The 13,318-nt window shown below is 39.0% G+C and overlaps 1 protein-coding gene across 1 annotated transcript in view; it reads right to left on the reverse strand.

Annotated features, from left to right (window-relative positions):
* Positions 1-13,318, reverse strand: part of ccdc88b (coiled-coil domain containing 88B) — a 61,316-nt gene that overhangs the window by 27,181 nt on the left and 20,817 nt on the right. Inside the window, exons 6-14 of the mRNA XM_037675802.1 lie at positions 12,366-12,449; positions 11,436-11,576; positions 10,974-11,107; positions 10,300-10,381; positions 7,065-7,223; positions 5,589-5,735; positions 4,332-4,509; positions 4,104-4,219; positions 3,858-3,917 (exon numbers count right to left, since the gene is read on the reverse strand). Of these exons, the coding sequence (XP_037531730.1) occupies positions 3,858-3,917; positions 4,104-4,219; positions 4,332-4,509; positions 5,589-5,735; positions 7,065-7,223; positions 10,300-10,381; positions 10,974-11,107; positions 11,436-11,576; positions 12,366-12,449 (1,101 nt within the window). The remainder of the gene's footprint in view (positions 1-3,857; positions 3,918-4,103; positions 4,220-4,331; positions 4,510-5,588; positions 5,736-7,064; positions 7,224-10,299; positions 10,382-10,973; positions 11,108-11,435; positions 11,577-12,365; positions 12,450-13,318) is intronic.

Below are 13,318 nucleotides of genomic sequence, written 5' to 3' on the forward strand. Positions count from 1 at the left end.
GAATGTTTGTTGTTGCTGAACAAGCTAAAGCGTACGTGACATCTTTATTCATATAAATTCATCCTTACTTGCACCATTATATTCTACCATGTTGTTGTTTACTATATTTCTCTTGGACTTTGTAAATATTTTCATTCTTTTTCACTTTTTGATACTTTATTTTGTACTCAATGCATGCTTTAGTATTTTCTTGTTTTTTTTGTTTTTTGTTTTGTTTTGTTCTTTTAGCGAGTAGAATCAGTTCTTCTCATCCTGAACATTTCATTGCATTGTTGACCTTGTGTTAACCTGCATATAACAAATAAACAACTTAACATAACATCAATAACTGAAAAGTACAAAGAAAACCCTAAAAAGAGCAAAAAAAGCTAAAATTACCAAAACAGTTTATGAAAAAGCTAGCAGGAAGAAACTGAAAGTAGCAGAAACTTGCTGAACTCAGCAAAAGAAAATAAGATAAAAGGAGTGTCAAAGTCTGAATTAGCATAAAAAACCAAAAGGAACACAAAACAGCTGGAATTAGAAAAAAGAAGCTTAACAGAGCACAAAACAGCTAAAATTAGCAGAAAATCAGCTGAAAGTTGCACAAAAAGCTGAAATTTGTCAAAAGAAGCTGAATTGCAATTAGCCAAAAGGTATCAAAAATAAAATTAAGTAAAAAAAAAAAAAACATGGAAATGTAGATGAGAAAGCAGGAAAAAAAGCTGAAATTCGCAGAAAGAGGTTAAAAGGAGCATTAAAAGCAGAAAAAAGGGGCTGGAATTAGGAGAAAGAAGCTGAAAGGAGCAGGAAAGAAGCTGAAAAAGCTGAAACTGAACAAAAGGTGGAATGAGCAGTAAAAGGTTGTAAACAGAACAAAGTGTCTAAAGGATGTGAAGAGAGCTCCATTTACCTTTAATGAGAAAAACAAGGCCAAAAAAGCAAAAATTTGACAAATACCAAAAGTCATAGACATGTCCTGAATGAGCTGAATGTTTTCATATATGAATTGTTATAATGACGTGAAAATAAGATGCCAAAAATGTGCAGAAGAAAATCAGATCTGAAGTGTGCTTTAAAAAAATCTGAACAAAAATAACGAGTGGCTGATTTTGCTCCATGAGACCCTCGGAGGGTTAAAGAAATGCATATCACCCGCCACCTTTCAGGCAGTTTTAGACTCAAATGCTGAAAAAAGCTGTTTGGGTCAAACATTAAAAGAACTGTATGTTCGCACGATATCACAAAGTATGTATGTGTTGTGAAGCACTCTCAGCTACTACCACATCAACTCTTAGCTCAATATAACACTGACTGAGTTACAGCCATTGTTGTTTTGGCTAATGTCAGTTAGCCGTGGCAGCCAGTTTAAAATGGACTGACTCCCAATGACACACACAAAATAATTCAATCCTGAGAGTTTGATTCAAATTCGCCCAGTGGTTCATGAGATATTCTGCTAACAGACATGACTCCTGAAGGTAAAGCAGCAAACTGAGCTCCATCTAACTGACTCAGTCACTTCTTATACAAATGAAAGTCTCTTTAATAAATATGATTTCAGTGTAAACGTGTATTAAATATGGTATTCATTTTAATTACACTCTTTGACATGAGGTGCTACAACGAAAGGTTTTGTACTTTTGCAGTTTTCATGAAGTTTCCGCTGAGCTGCCGCAGCACAATGGAGGTCAGATGAAGCAATCACGATGCGATTGAAGCATCTTTATTTCAAGAGGTTTCTAAAAATGGATCAATAGATGAAATTCCTGAAACTGACAAGTCTATACTTTTTATATATATTTAAAAAAAAAACATTTGAATGCAAGCTGAATGCCTTCACTTCAATCACTCCTGATTGCGTTCATTTAAATGTTTAGTGACTGTGCACCGAGGTGAAAATATGAGGATCAGGCCACTGGTTGAATACTTCTTGAGTGTAATAGTGTGAATGTTTATGAAGCATTCACTCTATTGTGATCCATTTTTCTTCCGTACGTTTTTCAGCATTTTTCTCGTTCCACAATTTTTGTGCCATTTCTACAAATCATACATCAAAACCTTCAGCTATTTCAGGACAGTCCTGCTATGACTTTTGGTATTGGTGCAACTTTAGCTTTTTGAAATGTTTAGCCTTTTCTGCCACGTTTTGACTCAAATAATGAATTGAGCTCATTTTACCTCCTTCAAATCTTTAGATCTGTTTACAACCTTTTACTGTTCCTTTCACATTTTGTTCTGGTTCAGATTCTTTCAGCTTCCTTGTGCAAATTTATACTGGTTTTTTCAGCTACTTTCACCTAATTTCAGCTGTTTTGTGCTCTTTTCAGGATCTTTTGTGCTTCTTCTAACTTATTTCTGCTGATTTCAACTTGTTTTCCTCCTTTCAGCTTATTTCTGCAAGTTTCAACTTTTTCTGCTATTTCAGCCATTATTTAGCTTTTTTTATGTTAATTTTAGCCTTTTTAGCAAATTCCACATTTTTTGCACTCGTTTCAACCTCTCCAGTTCCTTCTGGTAATTTAACCTTCTCTCAGAATTTTTAGCTACTTTTTAGCCATGTGTTGTGCAGATTTCAGCTTTTTCCAGATAATTTCCACTTTTTGTGATCATTTCCGCTTCTTTCAGCCTAATTGGACAAATGTGTTCTTTCTGCTTTCGTCTGCTAATTTAAACTTGTTCAACCTTTTCAGCTACTTTGTTAGCGTTTTTAGCTAATTTCAGCTGTTTTCAGATAAATTCAAGTTTTTCATGGTACTTTTTGCTACCTAATTAACTTCTTTATGGTAATTTCAGCTTGTTATGCTCCTTTAAGCTTTATTCTGTTAGTTTCAGCTTTTTCTGCTATTTCAGTTACTATTAGCTGTTTTATGCTAAATTATTTTTTTCAGCTAATTCCACATTCTTTTTAGCTTATTTCAGCTCTGTCTGCTTCCTTCTGGTAGTTTAAGCTTCTTTCTGCCTTTTCAGCTATTTTTTTTAGTTAATTTCAGCTTTTTTAGTTAATTTCCTAATTTTTGTGCCAGCAAATGTGTTCTTTCTGTTTTCGTCTGCTAATTTAGGTTGGTTCTTCCATTTAATGCTACATTTCAGCATGTTTTTAAGCTAATTTCAGCATGTTCTTGTGCAATAAGCATTCACACTGCATTTTCACAGGAAATGCAATTTCTCTAGTTAATATTATGATCATAAACCTTATTTGCATTCTGCCAGGTTTTGACACATTCTTACGGGTAGGATTTTAAAACTTTCTTGACTTTTCCTAAACCGACAAGTTTTTTTTAAATTATTATTATTATTTTAAGCACATAAACACATCACATTGGGGGAGTGGTGGCGCAGAGGTTAGAGAAGGTGGGCCTGTGATCGGAAGATTGCCGGTCCAAGCCCCAGTACCGACAACATCAAAAATGTGGGTGGGGTAGGTGAAGCACCCACACCTGCCCCCACACCCATTCACCCCACTCTGGGCCCATGAGCAAGGCCCTTAACCCCCCCATCTGCTCCCTAAACAGGTCTTTCTTGAAAATGAGTTCTCGTGGCTCAATGAGACTACCTGGATAAATAAAGGGTAAATGAAAAAACATCTGAAGCTATTAGCTCATAATTACTGCATTTGGAAACTCAAAACTAAGCACATATTTTTATCACCTGCTGCAAACAGGGTGCATACAGTTGTGCCCGCATCTGAGTGTTTGACTGTCTGAACTGTTAGCAAAATATCTTGTAAACCACTGGCTGGGTTTTAATGTGAGGTAAAGGTCTGACTTTCCTTAACTGCACTCTATTCAAACATTTGTTGAACTAATGACAAAAGATTAAAGAAGGTTTGGTTGTTTGCAGCATAAATAAAGATGATTTCAGCTACTTCTGCTCACCTCCCTGAGTGTGTTCTGATGCTTCAGCTCCCGCTCATCCTTCACATCCAGAGAATCAGCCTGCAGTCAGCAAACAGGCAGGAAACAGACATTCGTTGCACCGTTTATATCTAAACCTGATTGGATGAATTCACATATGACGCTTACATACATTTGACACTTTGAAGTTTAAAACTCATCTAACAAACAGACAACAAAGTACAGATTATTTCAAGGAGTGGTGACCTTCACGCTCTGAACCCTGACCTCCTGCTGGGCCTGCAGCTCCTCCAGTCGTCTCCTCAGCTCGGCGTTCTCCTGCTCGGCTCCCAGCAGCCTCAGCGTCGAAGCCTCGCCCACTTCGACACTCAGAGGCTTCTGATCTGAGACAGAAAGGAGAAGGAAATAGAAAAAAAAAAAAAAAGAAGAAAGAAACAAGTAGTTTCAGTCAATTTTCTCTTAAATAAAAAGCAACAAAGAGGCGAGTCCTCTGACCGATCAGTTCTGCGAGCTCCTCGTCAGAATCCAGCTCCAATTGAAGGAAGCGCTCGTGAATTGAAACGATCGAAGTGGGAATGTTCCCCTTGGAAGTTCTCCGGTGCCTCAGGTCAGCCTCCAGGCTCAGGTTCATTTCCAGCAGCTCGTCGACCCGTTGCCTCTCGGTGTCCCGCTCCTGCAGATGTAAACACGTTAAAAAGCTTGTCGGAATGAGAGAAATGCGTTTTCTGCTCAAGAATCTGAAAGAACATGTTCTTAAGACAAAAAGCTTCACCAATATCTGCAGCCGAGCGCTGGAGACAAAATCAAACATTTATATAAAATGTAGTTTGTGAACGCTGAGAGCTGAATGACTGCTGAGGATGGTTAAAGAAGCTGAAACTACTGTAAGCCAAAAGTAGCAACACATTATTTAAAACCAATGAAACACTAGTTTAAAGTAGCAAAACACTAGCTAAAAGAAGTTAAATGTTAGCTAGAACTTAAAATTTGCTAAGTGCAGGCTAAAAGTTTCACAGTGCTAAAAGCAGCAAAACTTGGCAAATTGCGAAAAGCTATCCAAAAGCTTAAAGCTTAAACTAGCTAAAAGCTAAACATTGAAAAAAAAAAGTAAAATGTGACAAAAATGTTAGCTGAAAGCCTAAAGTAGCAAAACACTAGCTAAAGGAAACAAAATGCTGGCTAGAAGATAATACCAGCAAAACAATCATTAATTGTAGCTAAATGCTAGCAACAAGTTTAATAACAGCAAAATACAAGATAAACGCAGCACAATGCTAACGAAAACAAGATTAATGCTATACAAATGCTGTAGTAGCAAAATGCTAACTAAAAGCAGTAAAATATGAACAGCTAATCAAAAATAAAAAAGCTAGCTGAAAGCTACAAATAACAAAAGAACTAGCTGAAAATGAAAAATAGCAAATGGACCAGCTAAAAGCTAAATGTAGCATAAGTATTCATAATTAAAAGTAGCAAATGGAAACAAACAAAATAAAAAGTGCTGAATTAAATATTAATAAGCATATTTGAAAAGAGTTCAGAGTATTTCTTTGGGAAAACTTTTGTTATCCAGGTTGTTTTTGGAAAAGTACAAAAGTTATAATAACCAAATGTTATAGCACAATATATCTGATTGGCTGAACGGTTTGATATATGAAAAGTGAGTCCAAAAGAGCTTAAAGAGAAACAGGAAGACAACAGTGTGAACGCCAACTCATCATTCACAGATTTATGCCTCTTAGCTCCACCCACCGCTTCAACGTCCATGATGTGTTGACGCAGCAGCAGATTGTCCTTCTCCAGCTCCCGTAGTGATGAGCAGCGGGTTCGTGCGTCGGCCAGTTGTTCCTCCAGCAGAGTTTTAGTTTCATGCAGCGCTGCGCACAGCTGCTGCTGCTCCTGCAGGGGGCACCAAACACAGGAGACAAAGACGAGTCGTTCCTAAATCCGAGAAATGTCAAAAAGTTCAGGACAGGTGAAAAGTTTTCTTATCAGTTGTTTTAGCAACGCGGTGTGAGCCTCATCTGTTCTCTCAGTTTATTCTGCAGCCATGTCACCAGTTGTCACATGACTCGACTAGACCATGTATATCGCCCACTTTTCATAGTCTCACACTGTGTGTCTGTTAGCAAAATATCTCATGAACCACTGGACTGGCTTTAACAAAACTCAGAAAAAATATTATTGCATGTATTGCATTTAAAATGGCTGCCACAGTTGAACAACCTTAGCTAGCAAACACAAAAATGGCTACAGCTAGTCAATTTTTCAGATATTAAAGTATAATTTGGTGTGTTAGTAGTTGAGAATCCTCTCAAACACATATTTTGCGTGCTAACAGATCGCACAAACATCCCTTTAAGAAATGCTAGTTTGGTTCTGAATATGTGTTTTAATTTGCCTGATTTTTTTAAGGTGCTTTTACCTAAACCAAAACCGTTTTTGAACCTAAACTGTGGGTACTAATCGTGTTAAGAGTCCTTTTCAGCTTTTGCTTAGTTACATCCGAACTTCGCAGACAACGTTTTTGAGGAAAAGACAACAAAAAACGAGAACAAAGTTTAAATTGGTTTCACGCATGCATTCAAACAAGGCTCTGAAGATTTTAACAAACAGACAAGAATTAATAAAATAAAGAATAAAGTTTCTGCGAGCTACCTTGAGCTGTCACAAAGACGCAGCAGGAAGAATGAATGACAAATAAGATGGAGAAGGCGAGAGTGAGATTTTACAGGGATACGAGCGCATTTTCTGCCACTACTTCTGAATGAATTTCATTCGGCTGTAAAAGTTCCAGCAGCCGAAGTCTCCTCGTCAACGAAGCTGCTCCGAGCTGTAAATCCAGATGACATCACAGCACAATCTCATTCTGCGGCTTAGAATTTCACCCTCGTCCATGCCTACTGTTAAGAAAATGTTCAAGGCTGCGAGGAGGAATAAATAATACAGCTTTTAAGATCAAGTGGTGCCTTTTTAAAATAACTACTCCAAGATATGAGCTTTTAAAAAGATCTTTTTGATGTGACCTTCTCAGCTTCTTCCCTTTGCAAAGTTCTCCTTATTGTGATTATATGTAAATAAAAACAACAAGAACACCAAATTTACCATTGCATGGGATATTTTGACACATAATTAAACGATTAAATATCTTTTCCGATGCGAGCTGCTTGTTTTCTCGCTGATGCGAGTGGATCTTCTCTTGTGGAGCTGTGCGTGTTGATTGTGTACCTTCAGCTGAGTGCGTGTGAGCTCCAGGCTTCGCAGTCTGTGTTTACAGCTCTGAAGCTCCGTCTGGAGCTGCTCGGTCCGTGCAGCTCGCTCCCGAGCGCAGTCCAGCTCGTCCCGCAGCGCTCGCATGCCCCTCGCCTCGCCCTGCAAAGCTCGGTTCTGGAAGCGTGCACGAGAAACAACAAAAAACGAACGCACAAAGGCGCATTAATATGTCAGAACATATTAAACGAAAACAAATGCTGTGGAAGAATCTTCCAATTTTAATTAGATTTACTTTTAAAAGTTATAACTGCAAGGTTCATATGTGTTGATCAGGTATTTTCACATGTTCAAGTTATTTATATTCAAAGACTTAAACATGTGACAGAAACTAAATCCTCAGAGTTTGGAAAAAGTAGAAGGATCTTTAAGGGCATGAAACTATTACACTGATCCAAGACGACGTTAAATCATAAATTAATTTAAAAGGTAATTAAACTTGTTTTCTGTTCTTTTTTGATCCTTGAAGACATTTAATGTCACTTTCCCAAATTTTTTTTTTCCCCAATTTTTCCCAATTTCCCAAAATGCCCACTTCAGAAAGCTCCTTGGATGGAGAGCAAAACATTTTCAAGAATTTCCAAGTTCATGCTCAATAATCCAGGTAGAAAATCCAACAAAATTCAGTCAGGTCATCTGGATGGTTTCTTTTTTTGTTAGTTTTTTTGTTGAGATGTTTCATCTTTCATCCAAAGGACTTCATCATTCCGAGGAGCTGCAACAAACTGAGTCCCACAAGCAGCACACTCACATAGTGGACCAACCAGTTTGCTGGTGATAAGATGGTTACTGGTGGTGCTTGTGGGACTCAAGTTTGTTGTGGCTCCTCGGATTGATGAAGTCCTTTGGGTAAAGAACGAAACGTCTCAACAACAACAACAAAAGATTGTTCAGATGACCTGACTGAACTTTGTTGGATTTTCAAGAATTAAAAAAAAAAAAAAGTCCAGCTGCCGTTGATTCAGTTTGTTAGGATTACTAAATGTTGCACGTCTAAGAATCCATGCGAGCATCCACCACATTAGACATGCAAATGTCTTAAGCAAAAGACGTCGCTACTGAAAAATACTGACATGTAGCAGGAACGGCACAAAGAGGGTTAGGCTCAGGAAGTACAATCATCAATCAAAATGTTTCAACTTAATCTGTTTATGAAACAAACAACGATTAGATCTTCTTGGCTTTTGTTCAGTCAACAGTAGAAACAAACCTGCTCACAGATTCTGCTGCTCCTCCTGTTCACAACTTGAGGGCTGTTTTTTTATTAGCCCGAGAACAGTGAGCATAAATCTAAACATAGAACTGGCCTCCAAACTTCCCAATCCCACTCTAGAATCCACAGTAACACCATTAGGTGTGCCTGTTGGACACTACTAGGTGTGAGAAAACATGCAAACTTTCCAATACAGTCTCACTGAAATCTTGGTGGTTGCGGGGGGGGGGATAAAAGTGCTCGAGATGGGTTGGAGATGCACATGACACAATTCTGGTGGATTTAAGACAGGCTGGAGACACCTGTGATAATTTGGTGAATATTTTAAGAAGAAAATTTGTCAAACTAATGGAACATGTTCAAAAATCAAGGAAGGGGCTCCTGAAATTCACATAAAGAAGCTGAGAACCTGCAAAAGTTGTAAGACGTTCTGGAGATTCCTTCACGCGCGTCTTTGGAAAACTATTCGCAATGAGCTTCCACCTCAAACCAACAGTTCCTGCAGACGCCTCAAGGTGCACCCACAGACGTGGACGCATGAGGGAGGAGCTACACAAAATTAGGCGGCTGGTTTTGAACCTGGTCAATGATCAGGTGGGTAAAAACCTGCCTCCGTTTATTTTTTTATTTTTTTTTGTGGGGGGGGGGGGGGGGGGGGAAGCAGTGGGGGTTATAAACTGTTAATTTCTCCTGGGAGAGATGTTTAGCAACTCTGTGAATGATTTGGCTGTAAAGTGCAAAGTCACATTTCTAAGAATAAACCACTAATCAGTTTTGCAATTATATTGCTGCTTTGTAAACTAGATAAATTGCATTTCCTGCGAAAATGCAATGTGAATGCTTTTCATAGAAGAACTTGCTTAAAAACTGCTGAAAATAGCTAAAAAACATTCTGAAATGTAGCTGAAATGGAAGAACCAGCCTAAATTAGCAGAAGAAATCAGAAATAACACATATTTCCTGAACTGAGTTTAAAAAAGCAGAAATGAGCACATAAATTAGTAAATTAACAAAAAAAAAAAGCTGAAATTAGCATGCAAAAAAAGGCTGAAAAGTAGCTGAAAAGGCAGAAAGAAGCTTAAACTACCAAAAGGAAGTGGAAAAAACTGAAATGAGCTTAAAAAATGTGGAATTAGCTGGAAAAAACTAAAATTAGCATTAAAAGAGCTAAATAGTAGCTGAAAGAGCACAAAAAGCTGAAACTAGCAGAAAAAAAAAGCCAAAATGATCATAACAAGCTGAAATTAGCATAAAGAAGTTAACTGGACAGTAGCAGAAATTAGCATGAAAAACTTGAATTTATCTGAAAACAGCTGAAATTAGCTAAAAAATGATAAAAAGCTAGCTGAAAGTTAGAACAAGCTTAAATTAATAGAAGAAAGCAGAAAGAACAGGTTTGCCCAATAAGGCTGAAAGAAACAGAAATGAGCACAAAAAAAGTGCAAATTATCTGAAAAAGAGTGAAATTAGCAAAAAAAGTAGATAAAAATGCAGAAAGAAGCTTAAGTTACCAGAAGGAACTGGAGAGAGCAAATTATTGCAAAAAATGTGGAATTAGCTGAAAAGACTAAAATTAACTTAAAACAGTTAAATAGTAGCAGAAATAAACTGAAAGGAGCATAACAAGCTGAAATTAGATGAAATAATTTAATTGGGCTGAAAGTAGCTGAAATTAGCTACCAATGCTAAAAATGTAGCTGAAAAGGTAGACAGGCACCCTTCTCCTGAACGAGCTGAGCGTTTTGATATTAGATTTGTTGAAATAGCACAAAAATTGTAGAACGAGAAAGACGCTGAAAAACGTACGGAAGAAAAATGGATCACAATAGTGTGAATGCTTCATAAACATTCACACAAATATGTAAAAGCTTTCGTCAAAATATAGATTTCTTGTTTGTTTGGTTGCTTCAGCCTTTTAGTGCATCTCTAAAGCAACAAACAAGAACCCAAAGCACTAACCCCGCCATGATTTGTGTGTACCTCTTTTTGAAGTTTCTTCAGTTGATCTTCCATCGTCTGAACCTCCTGCTTGAAATCCAGAATCTGATCACCTTTGTCTTCCCTAAAAAATGCACAACCATCAGCTCCGCAAACAGTTAAAACTCGACTTGTGTTTCTGATACTTTTATTTTGTCAGACCTGGTACGGCTTGGTGTTTTAATTTCCTCCCACTGACCAGAAATACAGGTTTGGTTTATTGGTAACTCTAAACTGTCTCCAGGTGTGGGTGAGAGTGTGAATGCTTGTGTGTCTCTGTGTCCCAGTGATGGACTAGCAACCAGTCCGGGGGGTCCCCCCCCCCCCCCCCCCCCCCCCCCGCCTCTTGCTCAGAAAGATAGAGGCCAACTCCCCGCGACACGGAAAGAAAATGGATGGATTACTTGGCTAATAAATGTAGGATTAAATTAGATTAGGTGCTAGAAACAGAATAAAATCAGAAGTGATCATTTTTGACCTTTACCTAAACTTTGACCTTTCGGACGCATTTAAAACACTGAGTGAATTAGATTGGAGCAACACATTCGTTGCTGAGGAACGACTCGTTTTTGTGCGCTGAGAAGAGCGACATAATTTGCACATTAATAACGATGACCTTTATCACAACTTTCCTGGAGGTTCTCCAGGGTTTGTGCTTTACACAAACACACACTCACAGTTGTTGTTTGAGGCGGCGGAGTTTGGCCTTGCTGTCTGCCAGCTGGAGCGTCAAGCTCTGGGGGGCTTCGTCACCGTGGCCGCCCAGGGGTGCCAGCGTGGACTCAACCTGAGCTTTCTGCTCCGCTATCCTCTGAAAGAAGGCAGACAAAACTCTTAAAATTAATTTAATAATGCGTTTAATTTCACATTTTCACACCAAATTCAAGCTCAGTATTAGTAAAACTCACTGGGTTGTAGCCATTTCTGTGTAGGCTACGGTTGATTAGCTGTGGCTGCCATCTTGAATTGGGATGGCTCCAAAAGTTCCATCTTTACTAATCTAATTGGGTTTGTTATTTTTGTAATTTAACTGTATTAAATTATATTTGCATGCTATATTTCAGTATGTAAGCCTGAATTCTCCTGCAGGTCTCAGCCAGAACACAAGTCATTATTCAGTGATTTTTGAGCGTCCATACCTCCAGGTGTGCATCTCTCTGTGCCAGCAGGTTCTGGATCTGTTTGGCCATGGAGCTGAAGACCGGCTGCAAGTCTGAGCTTTCAGCCTCCACCAGCTCCTCCCACTGAAGCGGCAGCACCGTGCGACGGTCCTGAGTCACCTGCAGCAAGGACAGTTTTCTCAGCTCTCTATGACAAAATCGATGCAAGTTTGACACAACTGGCAGATCTGGGGGCAAACAGCCCAGACAGCGAGAGCGTTCTGTGAATACCAAGCATCTGTGATGATCGAGGGGGGGTCGGGTTCCACATTCTGTCAGGGAAAGTTATCCAAAAAGGCCTGACTAATGCATGCAAAACTAATGATGATGTTGACGGCTTTGAAATGTCCGCAGGCGGACGCCATATGAACAGGAAGCAGGGGGCTGCATCCATCCACACCTCTCACCTCCTGTGATTTATTAGGCTGAAGAATTTGGCATTACAAAGGCTGGCGGGCAACTTCAGAAATCCAGCCACGCTGGTGCGCTACATGCTGTTTTGGTAATGCTGGCAATTATTCATGGGGGAGGGAGATGTTCTTAAAAAGAAAATAAAAAAAGTGTAATTTGGCATTTATGCCTTAGAGATGATGGAGCATGACAGAGATGAAGGGAAGATGATGATGCAACAGAGGTGGAGAGGTGGACATGAGGAGTGGTGGATCCATCACCGGGGGGCACCCAGAGGTCCTTCCAGGACCGCCAGCAGAATGACAAGTAGCTCATTTTCACACTTAACAGGAAGCAGCAAAAGAAGCCATAATAGATTAGCCCTCTGTGACTAAAGGGAGACGTGGAAGAAAGACTTCATATCTCGGAACAAACGCCTCCTTTAGAGTCCCTCCCCAGGACAGAGTACCATCCTTTTACGTTTCGGGGAGACGGGGGTTGATTTGATTCGTCTTCTACCTGCTGAATGCAGCTGGCGATGGCAGCCTGAGTCTCGATGTCCAGAGACTGGATCTGCTGAATGAACGTCTCCTTGTTCTCGCACTGCAGGGACCAAACAAAAAGAAGTCAGGTGTTTGTGTGTTAGTCATTTAGAAACTTTGTTCACAGTTACAATTGCTTCTCAAAGACGCTTCGATAAAGTTCACCAGAATCTGACATTAATGAGGAAACAGCTGCTGATCTTAACAAGTAAACCAACGGAGATGATCGATCATCAACAAAAAGGTACTTCAGAAAGCTGTCGTTCCACTCGTCAGACTGAAGCGATGGAGAAGTGAAGAGTCGGATGCTTCAGTAGGTTCGACTCTTTTCTCCTCATTATTACCTTAGCAAACCTAAAAATGACTGAGTTAATTTTGCAGATAATGGGCTAAAATTAGATAAGGTAGTAGCTGAGAGTGATTGCAGACACGTAGCATGAGCGCCAGTTGTGCAAGATCTTTCAGTAAAACTTTGGCATTAACTGCTGTTAGCAAAATATCTCATGAGTGGAGGGATTTTAATGGAACTCTCAGAAAGTAAACATTGAATACAAAAGACTGAGTTTCAGAGTGAACTCGTTTCAAAATGGCCGCCAGCTTGTCAACACAAAACGGTCTCTAGCGCAGTCAGTTTTGTAGATATTGAGCTAATGTCGGGTGTGGTAGTAGCTGAGAGTCATTACCAGCACATATCTCAAGCACCAAGATAAACTAAATCTTGTGATATCCCATGTGATTACGCAAAAAATAACATCTTTGTACATCTAAAACTTCTTGTATGGAGAGAAGATGACTTTAATTTAAAACTCCAGCCTTGAAGGTGGTGGGTGACATGCATTCCTTCAAAAGTGAAAAAGTTTCTTTACTAAATTTAAAATAATTGGATGAAAAAGTTTCTGCACTTTTGGATAATTTGTAAATAAACTGCAA

Source organism: Nematolebias whitei, chromosome 4 (assembly GCF_014905685.2).
Source record: "Nematolebias whitei isolate Nwh7 chromosome 4, NemWhi1, whole genome shotgun sequence".
Classification (NCBI taxonomy): domain Eukaryota; kingdom Metazoa; phylum Chordata; class Actinopteri; order Cyprinodontiformes; family Rivulidae; genus Nematolebias; species Nematolebias whitei.